This window comes from Pleurodeles waltl, chromosome 11 (assembly GCF_031143425.1).
Source record: "Pleurodeles waltl isolate 20211129_DDA chromosome 11, aPleWal1.hap1.20221129, whole genome shotgun sequence".
NCBI lineage: Eukaryota > Metazoa > Chordata > Amphibia > Caudata > Salamandridae > Pleurodeles > Pleurodeles waltl.
The window spans coordinates 145,683,499-145,703,855 of NC_090450.1; the positions used below are offsets into that span (position 1 = coordinate 145,683,499).

Genomic DNA, 20,357 nt, shown 5'->3' on the forward strand with positions numbered 1-20,357 from the left:
TCTCGGTCTCTCTCTCTCTCTCTCTCTCTCTCTCTCTCTCTCTCTCTCTCTCCATCTTTCTCTCCCTCGTCCACTCCCTGTCTCCCTCACCCTCTCCCTCTCCAGAGCGCCTGAAGTTATTCCTGCAGCAGGTCTTCACTGTGGTTAAAGTCTTTGAGCAAGTCTAAGAAAAAGCATAAGAATTCTAATCGGGATTCAGTTCCTTCACACAGCTCTCATTCCCCAGAAAAGGTACAAGGACGTCAGTGTGCCACTTGGTCCTGCTTCCGTTCTACTGAGGAGCTGATTCTAAATCTGCTCTTATGCAAGTCAAACTTTTCAGTTCCGTCGGCGATGTTGCAGGAGACCAAAGCGTTTTCAGTGAACCTGCTGCACATCTTTGCATGCTTCTGGCTCCCTCTGGCATGCCTATGGGCTTCAAGCATCTACAGGCACCTCCAGTCAGGTTAACACTGGCTGATCTGTCCTTGCCATTGTCTGTGCCCCTTAAACCCTCTTCAGGTTCCTCAATTGCATGGGTGTCAACTTCGGTTCTGGCACCAAAATCTGCATCAGTCCATTTGATGTTGGCAGTGGTACCTATATTGCTGGCACAGGATCCATGATTTATCGATGTGTGTAGGACTCTGAGACAAATTGGTCTGTCACCTGACCACACCCCAATCCTGACATTGTGTGCAGCCAATAGTCAACCCTACTGAGTCAGGCACAGTACCAACACTGCACCAACGCTTTGCCTTGGACTTCAACCAGATCCTGCAATTTGGAGATGAAAATGGGGGTGATCGGGACAGGTTTGTCCCACTGTATGATGATGAAAACTCGAATGTGGACCTGCAAGATGCCAGAGGATTGGATAACATCACCTGATACTGGGTTGCTTCCCCCCCAGGCAATAAACTGCGAAAAGGGAATTTTTTGCAATGGTCATCGGAAGAGAAGCTGAAGTTCTTGACCAGCACTTCCTCACTATGGAGGAAAAACTAATGTCCTCACTGAAGTCCTTCAGTCTGGCTAGGCAATAACCAAGCCTCTTTTAATCTATAACAAGGTTCTCATTGATATGCTGTTTACCCTTGAGCTAAACAATATTCTGGCCCTAAGGTCAATCGGCAAGTCGCACAACACCATAGACAAGCTGCAGGCGACCTTGTTTTTTGAGCCAGTATCCAATCCTTGAGAGTTTGTTGGTGGAGGCGTGCACCAGAAGAGTGAATCCTAATGCCTTTTTTGACTTCCTCTCCAGACAGAGAATCCACATCTATGGAGACATTTGAAAAAAGAATGTTTTCATCTGCCCACCTTGCCTTGAGGTCGATCCTCGCAAGCTGTCTTCTTAGACGTTAGATCCATGCACTCTGGGACATGGTGGTTGGGATCTTACCACTGGTCTGAGAAGACTTGCAGGCTTCCTTTGCCCAAACCAACAGGATGGCTGGCATGCAGCCAAGTTTGTCATCCAATCAGGACTAGCCACCACTAATTGTTTATGATGGGCACTTGATACAAATTTGGGGGTTTGCCGCTTGTAAAGAGGCCTAAAGGCATTTCCAGGGATGTCCAAGCATCTCTAATAGACATGCCTTTTGATGAATCCTGCCTGTTTGAAGAAAAAGCGGACTCTGCCATGAACGTTTAAATGAGTGCTGAATCAATGCATGCTCCTTGGGCCTTTTAGCACCAGTTTGGCAATCTCGCCCTGTATATTAGCCCTTTTCAGGGATATGCCAGATGCATAGTGTATGGAAATCGCTCAGCTCTGACAGCTGGCTGCACCTAGCAGATTGCAAGTGGCATTTGCCACCCTAGCTGGCACAAAATGTCTTCCAGCCGTGGGAAGAACCCTGGATAAATCTCTTAACTATCAATAAGAATGTGCAATGTCAGCACTTTTGATTGATGGAGTTCCCAAGAAGGATTTCTATCGAAAATACATTCCAACTATAGTGGGGCTTGGGACTCCGTTATGCCTTTCTGCCACTTCTCTCCTGCTCCACATTCTGCAGAAGATCAACAAAGACTTGGCCAAGTCACCCTAGCGGCTCTGGATTAGGTCAGAAGTTATCAGGAGGTGAACACATCAGGAGGTGAACATATCAAAATATATATAGCAGACCTATTGTCTTTGTCTAAAAGTCACCAATAATTATAAGTACAGTCACTGCAATGTTTATAATACCTAATAGCACTCCCTGCAGACACCACAACATTAACCATTGGTTGTTCGTGCCTCTGTCTCTTCTAGGAGCACCACCAGGGTGGAAATATATTATTTAAAAAGGCTTAGGGCATTATGGTGTGGTGGTTCTTGTGGGAGCAGTGAATAATAAATGAGCAGCTTCTAGCCTAATGTTTGTGTGAGTGTGTGTATGTAAGTAAAAAGAATATATATACACACACATGAAATACACATATATAGTGTGTGTGTAAAACAAATATATACACACACACACACATATATATATACATATATACACACACACATTGAAAGCCAAGGCAGTTTCTTTGGTCACCGATAACTCGAACACATTTTGGCTCCATGAGCCTTTCTCAAATATCCAAGAAAGAAGTGGCTCACACAGAATGGACTCACCAAAGACCAACAATGTATTTCCACTACAATGTTTTGGGTTCCACCTTCCCCTCCTTCCTCAGTTAGGTCAAGATTGTTTGCTCAGTAGCTGCACAATGTAGTCCTGAGATCTCTTAAGATACAGATCCAGTAATCAGGTGGTATTGCCCGTGATGTTCAGTCCATCTGATTGCAATGTTTTTAAACAGTTTTTTATGAAGTCCAGTAGGTCTTGCTTGAAGACATGTTCCATGTGAAAACTTTCAAATTTGATAGTAAACGGTCTTCATGGCTAAAATGATTGGCTCCAGGCTGCTCAGGTTGCTTATTGATTATTGCTGATTTGTGGTCATTCACTGCTTGGCCTACATATTGTTTTTTTACATCCTTGGCATTGGCTGAATCACATAAATAATTCATATTAAGTGATATGTAAAATGCTGTCTTATTCTAAAGGCCCTTCTTATAACAGAACTAGTTACTGATGATGTTTGTGAAAGGTATTTCACATGTTGTACACCTTTTGAAAATCACAGCACTGCAGCCCTGCATTTGTTACATGCAGCTTGCTTGAGTTCAGCTCTCACAATAAGAGATCATAAATTGGGAGCTCTGAAGTAAGCAATGAATGGTGGTTTTGAAAAAACCTTTTGCATTTTTTTACATGTGGGTAATAAGGGGAATATTTTTGTATTATGTTTCTGTATCTGGTAGCTGATAGATAATAGTCAACTACAAATGGGGTTCTGTCACTTTCATTTCTGCTGTTGGTATTCAAAATATATGCATCCCTGGGTAACTTCTAAGGCTTCTCAATGTGTTTCTGTATGAGATGCAGAGGATAGCCTCACATTTGAAATAATCTATCAAGCTCCTGTATATGTTCTTGCAGGTGTCCTCATTGCTGCAGATGTGTCTTATTCGTAGTTCTTTGCTGTAGATGATGCTGAGTCTAGTGTGTTGTGGGTGATGAAAAGTCCAGTTTAGATGCAAATGAGCATCTGTACATGTGGTACAGATCAGTTATATATTTTTTTGTTCATAAAAGGTGAGTGGCATATCCAGAAAAGGGGACTGCGGCTTCTTTTAGGTGTTGCTGCTGGTGAATTGAATGATAGGATGGATACTGTCGATGTTATCTGTAAATTCTTCGAATTTTCTACTTCCTGTAAATCATTTTATAAATGTCTTCAATATATCCTAGCCACACCAGTGGTTTGATGCTAGGAGTAACAAGTATATAGTCCTTTAGTTTTCCCATGAAGATATTTGCATAGGATGGAGCCATCCAAGTGCCCATGAAAGTTCTTTGAGTCTGCAGAATGTGTTTACCATTGGATGTAAAATCGTTTGGTTTAAAGATAAATCTTGCAAAGTTGGTAAGCATTTTGGTTGATAGCTTTTTCACTGCTGTTTTTATTAAGAGCTTCACGTTCCCCCCCCCCCATCAAATATGTAGGTTTGGTGTAATTTTTCAAGAATCTGAAGGATGTGACTGGTATCCTTAACAAGTGATGGAAGTTCCTGTGCATGGGGCCTGAGGTGAAAATCAACAAATAAAGATAGGCTATTGGTGACTGTTTCATTGCCAGAGATGATGGGGTGTCCAGTATTGTTCATTTTGTGAAGCATATATAATCTCCCAGGTCTTAGTTTAGGATGAACAAGTATATCTATGTGATTTTAAGCTCCTGCACTTTACAACCATTTTCTTAATTTCTTTGTTCAAGTCTTTATATATATATATATATATATATATATATATATATATATATATATATTTTGTATCCAAAAAGTAATTTACTGCACTCCAAAAGTTCCTTTAGGCAGATTTATTGATAAGAATAGCAACCACCAACGCGTTTCAACTCCACTTGATTCTTGTTTGGGCCATATGAAAATTAACTCTGTTTAATGGGAAGATATTCAATTCCCTCATGTTATGTTTCTGTGGATTTGTAGAGTGCGGCTAATTACCCATTAGGATATCCAGGCTCTGAGAAGGTGAGAAGGGCAGGCTTGAGGGGGGAGGATGAGATCATGCCTGTTTCATCTGGAAGAGCCATGGCTTGAGGTTCCTTTGGAAGTCCATGAGGAAAGTTCTGAGGTGTGGCAGGATGTCTTCCAGGTCTTGAATGCGTGGTATGGGAAAAAGTATCTTCCACTTCTGTCCTAGCAAAATAATAGAATTCTCTGTGATTTTTTCTGATTTTACACAAAAAATAAGCACAGCAGAATAGCTTGGTGTTTTTTTCAACAAAAACATCCAATGTACCCTTGGCATGCACTTTTATTTTGAATAGCATTGGTTTTTGTTGAATTCTGTGAAACCCCACCTGACCACTATAACTTTTAAATGACTGTTTCAAAGCCCTGTCCCAAAATGGTGCACGAGTTACATGAGTACTCTAATGAATTTGGCCTGGCAAGGTTAATAGGAGAATGCCTTTCTTGGAGGATTTGTTTTGTAGTCTAGACTTAATTGCTAACACGTTTTGGCAATGCCATTAACTTTGACTTTAATGTGCTGTACTCTCCAATCACAGACCTACCCTGCACACTTTGCATACACGCTTCATGGTCTGCACTGTTTCAGGCTAACCGTCCCACCTTGCACTCAGAAATTATCACCCTGCAGTCACACAGGTTCACTGCTCACCATATAGGCACACGTGTAAAACTCCCTCCAAACTCCAGCATCAGGCCTGATCTTTATTTACACAGACACAAAACTCACACTGTTTGCACAAAGGTCCAACTCTCTCTACACTCAGAGACATACCATTCAATCTTACCTCATAGTCCCACTTTCACTAAAGCACTGCTGTCATTCTGCACACACTTAGACAAACATCTCACTCTTCATGCTAATTGGAACACCTATAATCCTGCATGACACAGTCCCATCCTGCACTTACACAAAAACGTCCCTCACACTGCTTGTACAGAAGCACAAGACTTTCTCCACATTCACGCTGCCATACCTCTCGCCATACATTCAAACAGGCAGAATTTATTCTGCCTTAGTAGGCACTTTCCTACTCCTTCACTCACAAAGGAACACCACTCATTCTGCTCTCAGGAGCACGAGTCACCCTGCATGCACACAGGTACAATGCTCAACCCGCACGCACAGAGCACAAGGCTCAACCAGCAGAGACACAAGCTCAACACACTTTAGACTCGCTCAGCCTACTTTTCAAATCTGCAAAATTAAGTGCTTCTTATTATATCATAGTAGTTCCATGTTTAAAACAGTGCGATTTTTATAGAATGCAGGTACACAATTCCCCTGAGCTGCAGTGGATACTTTCTTTTTTTTAAGGGATTCACAGGGGAAATGCACTTTATTACCACTGGCTTTGCAAATATGGGTAGTGGTTGTTACATGAGGCAGGAGCAAGATTCGGTGGCTGAGGTTTATTAATTAAACGAAATCCACTTATCCTGTACTTTATGTTAAGCCTTCCACTGTATACACTGAGAGAACAGTTGGAGAAATGTCTGGAAGGCGGGTTAGTAAACGAATGAATTGAAATGTGTAAGGAACGTGGTTTTATAAATAGCCGGATAGATGGACGGATAGCCAATGAGCTTGATGAATAAATATACTGATGAAAGACATTTGTGTAAATTAACAGGTCAATGGATAGATTGATGAATGGATTGTGAGTGTGTGAACTGCCATAGAAGTATATATCGAAGGAATGTAGCCAGATGGATGTCTGTGTGTTAATGGCTGGATGGATTTGCAAATGACTGCAAGGTGAGTTTGTGCTGTGCAGATGAATAGATGGATGGATGGATATTGATGTGCAAACATGAGAAAGGAGCAAGCGATGAGGGAAGTTAGCAATAAAGAGAGTGCACTTACTGGTACTATACTGTAAGGCGTGTTTCCTGCTTGGCCGCATGACCTGATGACTGGATTGGAGTACAATGCTGATGGGGAGGTATGGTGATGCTTTGCATAGTTAGGGTGGTGGAGGATAGTAGTGTAACACTGGAAGAGGAAATTCTGTGCCTTGATGCTGTCATTCAATCGTGGTTAGCGATAGTGCAGTGGTACTATTAGAGTAGTGAGGCTGGTCACGTAGTATTCTGAGGCAGTAGTGTAGGGTAAAGAAGTAGTGCATTGCACTAATGAGGCAGTAGCGCAGTGATGTGGTGGTGCTATGAGCTGGTAGTATGGTAAAGGTAATAATGTGGTCATGGTAATGCAGCAAATGTGGTAGCAACTGAATGATGGTGATTAGATTGGTGTGCTGGAGGCATACTTCTTCCTTAGAAGTACTCTGTACATGTGGAGGTAAGGCATGTGGACAAGTCACAGAAATGTTTTCTAGATTGCTTTTGGCCCATGTGTATGCTGCACATAACTAATGTACTGGACAGTAACATTTGTTTGGTCAGCATTTGAGCTGACCAATCAGACAAGATGTTATGAGTGCCAAGGTATTTTTTTAAAGGATGTTACTCTTCAAGCTAAAGCAAACATAGTGTATTACATTTAAAACACGCAATCAAATGCAGACAGTCTAGGAATTAAAAAGAGAAAGCACCATTCATAAAAGAAGGGCCTTGTTAAGCTGTGTAAAAATGCATGTACATTAGCGTAACCCTGGGTATCCCATACTGACATCAAACACAGCTGCACTCTGAAGTTACAGATGGGAAGGGAAGAGGGGTGGTTGCTGTAACTGGAAAACAGCAGTATGTTCCTCGTGAATGCCCTCCTCCCATCTGTGCTGTAGCCAGAGTAGAACAAGCGCTGTCATTATCTAGGAGACTTACTGTGACACCATCTTAAGTGGAATGTCTGTGACCTAAAGACCCAGCTTCATCCCACTATAACACAGTAGCTTGCTTGCCTTGATACTTAAGGCATGTTAGGAAGCCTTCTCCAGCTGTCCATGGAGCAGCTAGTTCATGCAGCGGGATATACAAATAATCCAAGTTATGTTGGGGTGTAGCACTCTTTCTGTGGAAGCACACAGCTTTTGCCAATTCAAAATCTGTACTGACGTGAACCAACATCTGGGTGGAGCCACAGTCCTATTCTCTGCAGTACTCCTGAATGCTCTGTTTTTTGTGTTACTCATACCAGGTGACCCTTGTGTTGTCAAGACAGGCCTAAAATGCCTGATGTATCAATATCTAAGAATCCTGCTCAAGTAATCCATCCACATTCTCATTTCCCTAAAAGAATCATTAAAACAACGCGGAACACCTCTTTAGATATCTATTATTCTAGTCTGGTTTAATTTATTTTTATTGAAAGAAAAAATTCAAGAAATATTGAAAAGTCATCAGTTCGTGGATGGGACCGGCAGCAATTCAGCCAATGAAAGCCAATTCCATTTTGAAAGAATGACAGGTTAACATTTCAGAAACTCTGCACTACGCTCGCTGTTCCAGTAAAAGAACATTGATGCAAATGAGATTGCCTGAATCTACAGCCATTTCAGGATAGGTACTATATTAAAGCGGGCTCTCCTTCTGTTTGAACAACAGTAGTGCAGTGCTTAATTTGTGCTTGTTGTTTCCGGTGTGGATCACCAGCACTTATTTTTGAGAACCGGCGCTTTTTCTTCTGCCTAAAGCATTTGATGCGAGCTAAAGACACATATGAGAAAGACCGAGGGAGAGAAAATCGAAAAAGCGTCACAACAGGAGAAAGCAGAAAGCTGCAAAAGTGAGCTGAAGGGGCAGGGAGTGGCTTTAAACGAACTGAAGAGGCCCGAGATAGCTTCAGGATTACGCTGCCTCAGTTGTATTCCATGTTCCCATATTTAATTGCAGCAGCCCCATGATTGAGAAGAAGGCTTTGAGCACCGGCACGTTTAAATTTACAAATTAAGCACTGCAGTAGTGTAATATATTGTTCTACCACTCGACCATGGCAGTGGCATTGAACAGACTCCTAGCCTTCCTGTTTCTCCTTGCCTGCTGCACTGAAGTAGAATGCCTCAAATCAATAGCACTGCTATTGCTACAAGCTACATCACACTCTTCTACCATCAGCCCTATATACAGAGTGTGCTCTAAATGCACCACTGATGACCAGCACTTTTGACCTCCACTCTGCAGGGATGGGTTTTCCTAAATCAAGTATTGAGAAGGAGGGGTCTGCAGTCAGCCCACACTGTACATAGAGCTGTATTATGCTACGAGGTGATGCACTGTGCTTATGATTACTGCAATGAGCATTTTCAACTGCACTGCATATATGGGTCAGTACTTGTCATTTATTAGCCTTTAATGGGCACATATAAAATATAATAGTGCTCTGAATATAGTTTGCGATATATGTGCATGTAAGGCTGCACATTGGCATACCTTATTGTGCTATGGTTAGTGAGGCAAGATCATTTCTTGGCATTTAAGCCTATGTCTTGAGATTTGAGGGTGTAGTTTGGCATTTGAGGTTTTGTCTGACCTTTTGTGGTCATTCCTGGGCGTTTGAAGTGTGCTTTGCCTTTTGAAGCGGTACCTTGTCCTTTTACAAGCCACGTCTTACCATTTTAAACCAATACTTGCCATTAGAAAGCCTGTCTGTCCTTTTGGAGATGTACATTACCCTATGGATCTGCGCACACCCTTTGGGAGCTGTGGTCACTCATTGGAATCAGTATTCACCTTTTTGATGTTGTGTCCAGCTCTTTGGAGACACACTCCACTCTCAAAATCCATGCCTGGCCATTTGAGCCTAATTAATGAGCTTGTGTTTATTCACTTGTGCATTTAAGACATTTAAGAATTTGTCTTTGCTGAAGAATTTGGGGCTGTGGCAAGGCATTTGCTGCTGTGTTTGAAAATTTGAGGCTATGAGTCGGTGTCAGATGGCTGGGTCTGTGCACATTATTGGGTAACTGAGACAGTAATTGGTTTGAAGCTTTGTCTGGGAATTAAGGCTGTGTAGGGCATTTGTGGCTATAGTTGGGCATTGGATGCTATGCCAATGTATTCAAGGCTGTGCCTGAAGACATTTTGGTTGTGCCTCTGCATCCAAGTTGCTGCTTGTATATCTGAGGATTCCTAATGACTTGAATAAAAGCACAGTGTAGATTTGGTCCTCTTCCAGAGTGTTTGAGATTTGCTAGAGCATGTGGTGATTGTACATTGCATGCGCTTGGCTGTCCATGTTCATTTGAAGTGTTGTCTATGTATTGTACATGTTTCCTGGCCATATGATATTCATGTCTGGCCATTTAAAGGGACAAACAAAAGATAATGGAAGGACTGCTTGAATTAATGTAAGCCACTGGTGATCACTGTGGGTCCATTCAAGTCCATCATTTTCCACCCACTCTACATCCTAAACAGAGAGCATTCATAAGCTCATCAGTCTACATTGTGCTCCAATGAGAACGGTCCCACCCCAACTGACAGGTCATGACCCGTCCAAATGGGTTACACACCATTCAGCTAGTGACTCAGATGATTGACACGCTAACAACTACTGTAACTAAATGCTCAATTGTCTAGAATCTGTCCATTCAAAAAGCACTAAACTATACTGTTTAATATTACCAAAATGGGGGATACTCATTTGATTGAACTAGAAAGGAAACAAACTTGTCAAATTGTTGCCATACATCCCCGTGTGACTTCAGCGTTGCTTGCAGATTTATAAAGCAAGCACGTTTACCCTGCAAAAGCAAAACAGATGTCAGCCTAAATTCACTATAATTGCATCTTTAAGGCTGATCAAGTTCCAGAATGTTGTGTGTCAAAATTCAGAGAATCACCGACGTTGTGACAACATAACCAAAAGGGATGTGAACCAGACTTTACAGCTCTAATAGGCTAGCACTAGCCAGAGTGGGTTGTTTGTCATCTTGCGTGTTCAAGATCATTTTCCCCCAGAATTATCAAATTGTAAACACGTTATCCCACTGGTTGTATTGTATTTCCATTCAGACGATGTCTGTATAAAAGGGGTGGAGGGCAACAAGGTGGTTAGTGTTTGTTTTGAGGAAGGAAGCACAGCTTTCTTGGAAGGATGTGTCCTTCAGCACTCATCTGTATCCATTGAGACTTAAATCAACAATTCTAGACAGTGCAGAATTAACCAGAAAAAATGTTGAGTGTGCTCAAATCAGGCGCATCTGCAAGTAAGCCTGACAGCAGCAGAATAAGTACAGGACAAAATGTATGTGTAGTTTAGCAAATTAACAGAAACATGTAGCCTCTGATAATGTATAATCGTGGCATAAATCCTTTTTTTACTCTTTGACCTCAAGACTTTACAAGAACATATTTGACCTCCCTTTTTTAGACAGGGTAGTTCATTATATAGGGTCTGCCTTAGTTTGCTGAACTGGCACTACATCCTAAACATGATAGATAACATTTGATAGCCATACTACAACTGCATTTGGATGCAATGCACTTATTATAAGGTAGACTGGATAGCTGGCATGCTTGTGACAGAAGTCCCATCCACCAAACTCTAAATGAGGCCCATAAACTCTTCATTGAATCTACTTTACCTTGAAACTGCACACCCCATTTGTAGTCATGCCAAGTACCACGCAGTAGAGGTTAAACTAACGCATTTTAGTGTTTGTGTCACTATCATTGCATTAAAATGCATTAGTCATGCATCTTATAGCACTGGGATCACCCCACGAGACATGCTTTGCTGCAGTGAGCCGAGCACACCAGGAGTCAGTGCTCTGGGCTGCCCAGCAGAAAACGTTCTCTATCAGTGACATTCGTGTGACTCCTTGTTTGTTCACACATCATCAAACACTCCCTCTCTGCTAGGCGTCCATGCCCACAATCAAGCTTCTTTTGTCAGTGCCGCAGAGGTCATCATGAAAATATTAATGGTTTGGACCCTGGAGTGAGTGTCCTCAAGTGTATACGTGGGTGGTGCCTTGCCTGTTGTAGGTTTCCGGCAAAGGACCTATGTAAGAGGCTGGCCTGGTTTCTAGTGGGTACCTTGGATACTTACACCTTATACCAGGTCCAGTTATCCCTTATTAGTGAAATGTAGTAGTGTTCTAGCAGCTTAGGCTGATAGAGGTAGCTATAAGCTGACCTAGGAGACATGCATAGCTCATGCAATGCCACTTATAGTTACATAGTACTTATACACAAGTAAAGATAATACTCAGTGTTTCCAAAAATAAAGGTAGTTTATTTGGGTGACACAAGGCCAAAAATATCTAAAAGGCAATACTACTTCTGGAGGTAAGTATTATACACAATATATACACTAGACACCAAAATAAAGTAAGTAGTTAGACATAGGATACTGCAAACAATAGGAAATGCTATAGAATGCAATGGGAGAAAATATGTCTAGGGGCAACACAAACCATATACTAAGAAAGTGGAATTCAAATCACAAATTCCCCCCTAGACAAGTGTAGTGTGCAGAGAATCGCTGGGAGAGTAAGAAAACCACAAAGGTGAGTAAAATACCCTACCTCAGAGCCCAGGAAAGTAGGAGTAAAGTACTGCAAGTTTCCTTAGGACACACAACAAGTTGTGATAACAGTTATTGCAAGAACCAAGCAAGACTGCAAATAAAAACTGGTGGATTCCTGGACCTGAAGACCTGCAAATAGAGGAGACCAAGTCCAGAAGTCGAAAGAAGTTCCAGGAAGGACAGCAGCCCCTGCCAACCTAGAAGAGGATGCAAAAGAAGAGTCCCCGGTTGGACGAAGACTACAGAAATGCACCAAAGGAAGATGGCTGTGGGTTCCTGGGTGATTCAATGGATGTCCCACAAAGAGATGTCGGATGCAGGCGAGTTTTGGCGCTGGATTCGTCCAACAAGCCTTGGTTCAAGCAAAGTGGCGTTTTGCTTCAAAGTGGCGCTGCCTGAACCTAGGAGGAACCTGGGGGCCTAAACTCATACTAAGGAGGCAGATGGGTCTCCCAACACTGGAGGGAACCCACAGATGACCAGGCAGCACCCACGGAGGTCCCAGGACACGGGGACGCCGAAGGCACAAATTGGGATTGGTGCAGCACTACAAAAGAAGGTCCCACTCCGCCGAAGGTTAACTCCAGAGTGCTGGGGACCTGGGCCAGGCTGTGCATGAAGGATTCTTGCAAATAGTGCACAGTGGCCTCAGGAGGTGCAGATGACGCGGTGCACAGGGGTACTGTCACAATCGGGGAAGGCAAGCTCCTACCTCCTCCAAATTTGGACAGCAGGACCTTAGGACAGTCTGTGTCAAAGGGGTCCACCACCTGTGTTCCAAGGAGCACGCTCGTCGCTAGGAGAGGAGTCCAAGAGAACCAGTTGTAGACTTAGAAGGTGCCTGCAAGAGTAGGGAAGTGACTCCGTCACTCCACGGGAGATTTCTTTGGTCCTTCTGGTGCAGGGTGAAGACAGGGTGTCCCCCAGAGCATGCACACAGTGGAAACTGTTGCAGTTGATCGCTGGAGCTGAAGTTGCAGAGGAAAAGTAGCCCTTCTGGATACTTTGTTGCTGTTACAGCAGTTTTGGTCGATCCGAGGTCAGAGGATGTAGTAGTAGTTGCAGAGGATTCCTGCTGGAAACTTGCAAGTAGAATCTGAAGAGAAACCCACAGGAGAGACCCTAACTAAACCTGAGAGGGGGATTGGCTACCTTATCAGGTATGGGCCTATCAGGAGGGGTCTCTGACGTCATCTGAGGGCACAGACAGGGTTCTGCCCTCCTGGGGTCTGCTGGCACTGGCCACTCAAAGGTCTCCAGAGTGTCCCCACACCTTGGAAAACAAGATGGCTGAAGTCTGTGACACACTGGAGGAGCTCTGGGCACCACCACTGGGGTGGTGATAGACAGGGGAGTGGTCATTCCCCTTCTCTTTGACCAGTTTTGTGCCAGAGCACGGACTGGGGATCCCTGAACTGATGTAGACTGGCTTATGCAAACACAACACCATCTGTGCCTTTCAAAGCATCTCCAGAGGCTGGGGGAGGCTACCCCTCCCCAGCCTGTAACACATATTTCCAAAGGGAGAGGGTGTAACACCCTGCTCCCAAAGGAAATGCTTTGTTCTGCCTTCCTGGGACTGAGCTGCTCAGACCCTGGAGGGCAGAACCCTGTCTGTGAGGTGGCAGCAGCTGTAGCTGCAGTGCAAGCCTCAGAGAACTGGTTTGGCAGTACGGGGGTCCATGGTAGAGCCCCCCATGATGCATGGAATTCTCTCCCCAATACCAGACTTGGAATGGGGGACAATTCCATGATCTTAGACACCTTACATGGCCATATTCGGGGTTACCATTGTGAAGCTACATATAGGTATTGACCTATATGTAGTGCACACGTGTAATGGTGTCCTCGCACTCACAAAGTCTGGGGAGTTGACCGTGGACTGCGTGGGGGCACCTCGCTAGTGCAAGGGTGCCCTCACACTTAGTAACTTTGCACCTAGCCTTCAGTAAATGAAGATTACACATATAGGTGACTTATAAATTACTTAAGTGCAGTGAAAATGGCTGTGAAATAATGTGTGTACTATTTCACGCAGGCTGCAATGGCAGGCCTGTGAAAGGGTTTGTCTGCGCTCCTTTTAGGTGGCAAAAGAAATGCTGCAGCCCATAAGGATCACCTGGAACCCCAATGCCCTGGGCACCTAGGTACCATATACTACACTATACTAGGGACTTATAAGGGGGGTCCAGTGTGCCAATTGAAATTGTTAAATGAAGTCACTGACCTATAGTGACAAATTTAAAAGCAGAGAGAGCATAAGCACTGAGGTTCTGATTAGCAGAGCCTCAGTGACACAGTTAAGCACTACTGGCAACACATACATTAGGCCACAAACAGAGCACTGGGGTCCTGGCTAGCAGGATCCCAGTGAGACAGGCAAAACACACTGACATATAAGGTTTTCACTATGAGTACTGGGGTCCTGGCTAGCAGGATCCCAGTGACACAGTAAAAACACACTGACACACACTCACAAACAGGCCAAAAGTGGGGGTAACCATGCTAGAAAGAGGCTACTTTCTCACAACTTGCTCCACTGTGACCTCCCCTGATTGCCCCCCAGAGTAGCTGAAGTGGCGGGTGGCTGATCTTTTTTCCCAGCTCAGCTGCCTGGAGAAGTTCAAGCTCACTGGCATGGATATGGTTCCAAGTCTTACAGCCCCACTCTCGGTCTGTGTCTCAGCAGCCTCTCCAGGCACAGAGAGCCGCCGCCCGGCCAGACGAAATCAATTGCATCACTTGCCGGCACGTTTGCATCTCCCTTCAGCTACCAACCAAGTAAGAGTCCTTTCAGTGAGCAGTGGTCCCAACCCATACCTATGGACATTATACTAGACAGCAGGTAGGACTGTAACAACTATTGTAATTTGTCTGCAGTAATTTAGAATAATGCCGGTACATGAAATATAAGGTTGGTTGCATGTGTTCACTTACTACGCATAGCAGACTGTATTTGTGCTGATTTCCGAAATAGTGCTCAAGACTGACAGCAGAACAAATAGAGCACATGTTCACAAACTTGTGCATAGGTGTACATTCAAATGTACATACTATCATAACAGTGCTCTCAGTCGGCCGCTATAAACATCACATTACATAGTACTGTAATAAACCTCCTCCCTGTCGGCCACCAGCCTCTTCAGTCCTACTTGTCATCAAGAATGGGATTTCTGATCATTATCTGTCCACATACTCGATGCCTCGAGATTGCAGATCCCCAGTAGTGCAGTGGCAAACATTGTTAGAATTTGCAGTTGAAGTATACACAAATTGGAATATGAGATACTTTTTTGTGTACAAGCTCCATTTATAAATGTTTGAACCATATGCCACGCTTTCAAGTCCTTAGTCCATCTACAAGATATGCTAAAAAAAGAACAATCTTCCCCTTCTACATAATAAAAGCGTTTGTTTGGCCTTAGCTCTCCAACCATAATACAATCAAAGTAAGCAGCAGTAGTCTGCCTCGTAATCATTTGTTGCCCTTTCTGCCCAGCACTCGGCATAACAATTTTGTACAATGAGTCAGAACTCACCCTGATAGACAATGAGACTGGTGGCAAATAACGAGTTCAGCAGTCTGGCTTTGTATCTAAAACCTGGATCACCACAAATCCCAGAATTAGATGTGATATCGCCTAAAAAGAAAATCACTACTAGCTGAAATTGTCACAACTGAACAATGAGGGCAGATGGCTTATTTGGGCAAAGGGAAACGCTTGTCACATTTTAATGTATGCCTTGCCATGATGTAGATATAAAGCAAAGCCAACTAACTCCCTGCAAGACTAGGCAAAAAGTAAGATGCATATCTCCTTACAGGATCAAACATTTCACACATTGCAGATATTGTGAGGCAACATGGGTTAAATTATGAAGTTTATCACATTACATGGACATAATTGCTTTGTAATACACCTAATAAAGTTTCACTCAGAGTGTCACACATAAAGCAGTGAATGTCACATGTATGCACGCTGGAAACATGGGAATGTCGCACATAACCATTTTGAAAACTTGGAAGCTATGCATTTAATGAAAAAAAGGCATGATTCACAAAGCTATTTGTGCAGTCCCTGAATCGTGAGTATCGGCTGAAAAGCATGAACAATAGGCTCAGTGATATATCAAATGGCAAACACTTGCATTAGTGTAATTTTGTTTTTCGGCTTTATGGAATTTGAACATCTTGTGAATTGTGTTCACTCTACACTATTTATTGATTCCTTTGGCGGTTTTGAAACTGTATCAATGTCTTAATTTCAAGAGTGTGTGTGTAGTCCTTTTATATACTAGTAATCCTCATTGAACTGCCATTTAAGTTTAATTGCAAAGCAGGAAACCTTTGGTTCCCACCCACTTTAACCCAGTTCTTCTATAACTAAGGAAATCAAATCTTTCTTCCCTGGCTGTTGGTCATAAACATGTGGACTCCTTTATCTACTTGGTTCTCCCACATATGCTCATTACTCCAAGCTGTTCCTATTCAAGTGAGTTTGCGTACTGCTCAGCACTTTGCATACCAGCAGTAAATATGTTTCCCTGATGCAGTTCTCTGTCGATTGGTCTCTCGCCATGTTGAACAGAATAGTAAGAAACCCCAATGAAACGTTTGTCCTCCAGAGATCAAAAACAAACATTCTGGCTCTATTGTAGGTGTCTAAATTAGTCTCCCTTTTGCTGTTTGCGAGTGTACTGCACCCAGCTTGACTCCTTCAGTTCTTGAAGTGGTGAGTTATACATTACATGAATTATTGTTGTTGAATTATTTCCCCTGCTCATAGTATATGCCTGATCATGAATGTAGAAAGTACTAGTGATTGGTGGTTTCAAGAAATGGGTTTGAATAAGCCTGTAAGTAGTCTTCAAGACAGATTGTTTTAGTATTTCTATGAAATTAACTACCTTGTAAGACGTTAATGATTTTGTGTTCCCGTTATGTTAGGAACTCTTCTACCACAACTGCATTGTTTTCTGACCTAGTGTGAATTTGTGGAATTACTAGTGTACGCACCACTGTTTTCAAAGTTTCAATGTTCACTACAGTCTGCATACTTTTTTATCTTTTCCTTCACTTTTAACCTCACTTTGCTACCTACATCACTAAATTATTATGTTTTAATGCCCAATGTAATTCATATATTTTACCCCTTAAATGAAAGGAGAATTATCCACCAAGTTGTTCCAACCCCTGCCTTTGCTTTTGTGAATGTGAAGGGAGACATCAAAGTGAAGTGTTTTAGAACCTACCCCCAAAAATCTAATTGGAATTATGGAACAAAATATTTTTTGTTAATTTAAAAAAAGAGTACTGTATCATTTATAAATTTGCAAAACCTTTCAAACTTGCCATTTTCATTTAAGGTACTACACATCTGTAAAGTGGAATAATTCAGTGTACAATTATTGGCAGCAGAAAAAGGAGTTGAAATTACCTTAAATTTTAACTGCATCACTTTCACATTCAGAAAAGATACTCCTATAACTGCATTTCTAGGTTTTGCATTAACTACCTTATCTGATGCTAGTTTTGGGGCAGCTAATAATGGGCACCAGTCCAACTGTTGTCCTTTCTGAGGCTGTACAGCATTCCTTCCTGATCCCTTGAAACTTCTCATTTTCTCCAGTGGAGAAAGAGCCTTTGCACCAGATTGCCTTAGATAGTTTGTAGCTTTCCCCATGCAGTCTATATTGCAGCGGCATGTGATCAAAGGCAGATATTTTAATGTAGATTCGGTTTTCCATCCAATTCTTTTTAAAGAAAATAACTTTGTGTTGATTCTTGTCAAAGGCTAATTGTGATGCGAATTCGGTGCATTAAAACAATGATTGTTCCTGTTTTGTTTCTGCGTTCACATATTTGATTGGACAGATAGCCATTGTAGGATTTTGTGACCAGATTCTACTATCGGCTTTGGCTGGGAGATGTCTCCAGGTTTTCGGAGAACTTGCACACACACATTTCCAACCAATCTACACCCTTTCAAGGCCTGTAATAAAAGAAAACTTTTAAAGTAACCCTCCTCTGATAAAGGGAAACGTGTTTCTTTCACAAAGCGTTCTTTCTATTATTAATCTAAAAGCGTTTCTTTGTTTTTTGCATAATTTAGGTTAAGATGCTTGTTTATTATACAGTTCATACACATTTTTAGTGCAGAGAAGACTGCTGTCTTAGATCCTCCCCAGAAATCATAAATGTGTTTTACTGTTTGTATTTGTTTGTTCTTTTAGCTAAAACACTATCCTAACTATTTGAATATCTGGCTTTTGAAATTGTATTTCTTGTTTCAAATAGAATAGTTACAGTTTTAAGAACTTTGATTAATAATAAGGTTCTAAGTAGTATGTTTTATTTTAGCAGTAGCTGCAGTTTGTGAAAATGATTGAAACCACTTTAAGAAGAGTGACCATTCTTACCTAATGTAACTTGGTTTTCACCATAAATGTTATGTATATTAAATCTAGCCAATTTGATTTCTTTTCCTCGTGTCTGTATATCGATGTCAGTGTCACCTATTACAATTTTTTGGGTAGGATTATATAGATGAGTATTTAAAATGAAATTGCAACTGAACTTGTTTTGTTGTCTAAAACTCACTGAATAGGGATATTTCAAGTATTTTTCCCCTCTCAAGGTTTCACCAGTTTTATGCGCAGTCCGGCTGGCGATATATTTAACCCTTTGCACTGTGAGATTTATCAAGACATGGACCAACCTCTCTGCAATTACTACATTGCCTCTTCCCACAACACATATCTCACTGGGGATCAGCTTCTGTCTCAATCTAAAGTGGACATGTACGCCTGGATACTGCAGGACGGTTGCCGATGTATAGAAGGTATTTTCTATTTTTATTTTTTTCAATAAGTTTCCATGTATTTCATATATTAACTATATGTGTTTTACTTTGTTTTAATTATCAACACCTGTAAAGTTATTTTCATTACTACTTAACTGTTGTACCAATCTCGGAATTTAGGCAGTTCCAATATAGGTTCCATACCTTATAGTTGCACTTGAGCCTTTCTGATTCAACTGACATTTCTGAGACAAACATTTAGGGTCGATCACAGAAGTCGTTAAGCCAGTCCACGTGCCAATGTGAGGTGGAATTTGTGTAGGACTTCTTCAGTAATTGATTGGCCTCCTTGCGCTCTATACAGAATTCAGTCTGCCCATATGATGAGCCCAACAGAGGATGTCAATTGCAGGAATTTCTTTCCTGATCCCTTTTGGTTGGAGATTTGGAGGGCGTGGTCATCCTTACATAGCTCAGGTGTGGTGTTCTCCCCTGATTACTCATCTAAGACATTTTGATTGGACCCCAGTCACAACCTCGTTTAGAAAAGTACTTGATTTTCCTTCTTAGTGCCAACTTGTTGAAAAGGAGAAAATATTTCTTTAAAAAAATCCTTTATGCCTTCTCCAGTAATCTTTTGTCATCAACAGCGTGCAATGCACTTTAAAGAATTAATATTACTTTCTTATAGTAAATCTTTGGTGGATGGGGGTTTTATGGATTTACGCACCTGATAACAATCTATGTTGCTTGTAGTCTGACAGGTTTCTTGACTATTCAACATTTTACATGCATCACAATCGTTGCCTGTTCTGTTTTCTTGAAAGCAGCTTCATAAATTCATTGATCTAGATTTCACATATGATATTGGAATATTACTGGGATTGATTTGGACAATGATTTTGTTTACCACCGACCACATTGTTATTAAATATTGAGGAGTGGATGACTGAGATAGGTCAATTCCACCGGACCAGAAGAAATACAGTTGCAATGGGGCATGATCCTTAAAAGTTAAACTCACACTTTCTGCCACTGGTGATCAATGCTGATTTGGCATAATGGAGTAATGTGGATGCACAGTGGTGGGTGGTCCAATCCTAGGTACCCTAAATGTGCAGCAATAGTGAATCTTCTAGAGACTTCCTCTGTTGTTATAGGGTCCTTTGAGGCCCTACCCCTCTTTTGGGGGTGGGCCACAAGAGGCCTTCTACCTGGTAATCACCAAACAGACCTTTTCCCATCAGTAACTTGTCCGCCCTTATACTTAACAGGAACACTAGAGGGAAATAACCTGGAAGATGATAGAAAGGGCCAGTGAGAATGCATATGGATTACATCATCTAATGCCTCTCTGCTAGCGGAATGACACCCAGCAATAAACATTATCACCCATCAGTGGCAGCAATGGCCAAAGTTCACATTTTTAATTGAGCTTATGCCTTGTATCTACTGTTAAAATTATTGTTATTGTTATGTGCATTTGCATGAAAGTAGCTCTCATAAGTTGACACAACTAATTTCTCAATTCTTTATATCA

At 42.0% G+C, this 20,357-nt stretch overlaps 1 protein-coding gene across 3 annotated transcripts in view; it reads left to right on the plus strand.

Moving 5' to 3' along the window:
- PLCH1 (phospholipase C eta 1) overlaps positions 1–20,357 on the plus strand; it is a 783,092-nt gene that overhangs the window by 493,502 nt on the left and 269,233 nt on the right. For all 3 annotated transcript variants that reach the window (XM_069213310.1, XM_069213311.1, XM_069213309.1), the window contains one exon: positions 18,653–18,856. In XM_069213310.1, the coding sequence (XP_069069411.1) occupies positions 18,653–18,856 (204 nt within the window). The remainder of the gene's footprint in view (positions 1–18,652; positions 18,857–20,357) is intronic.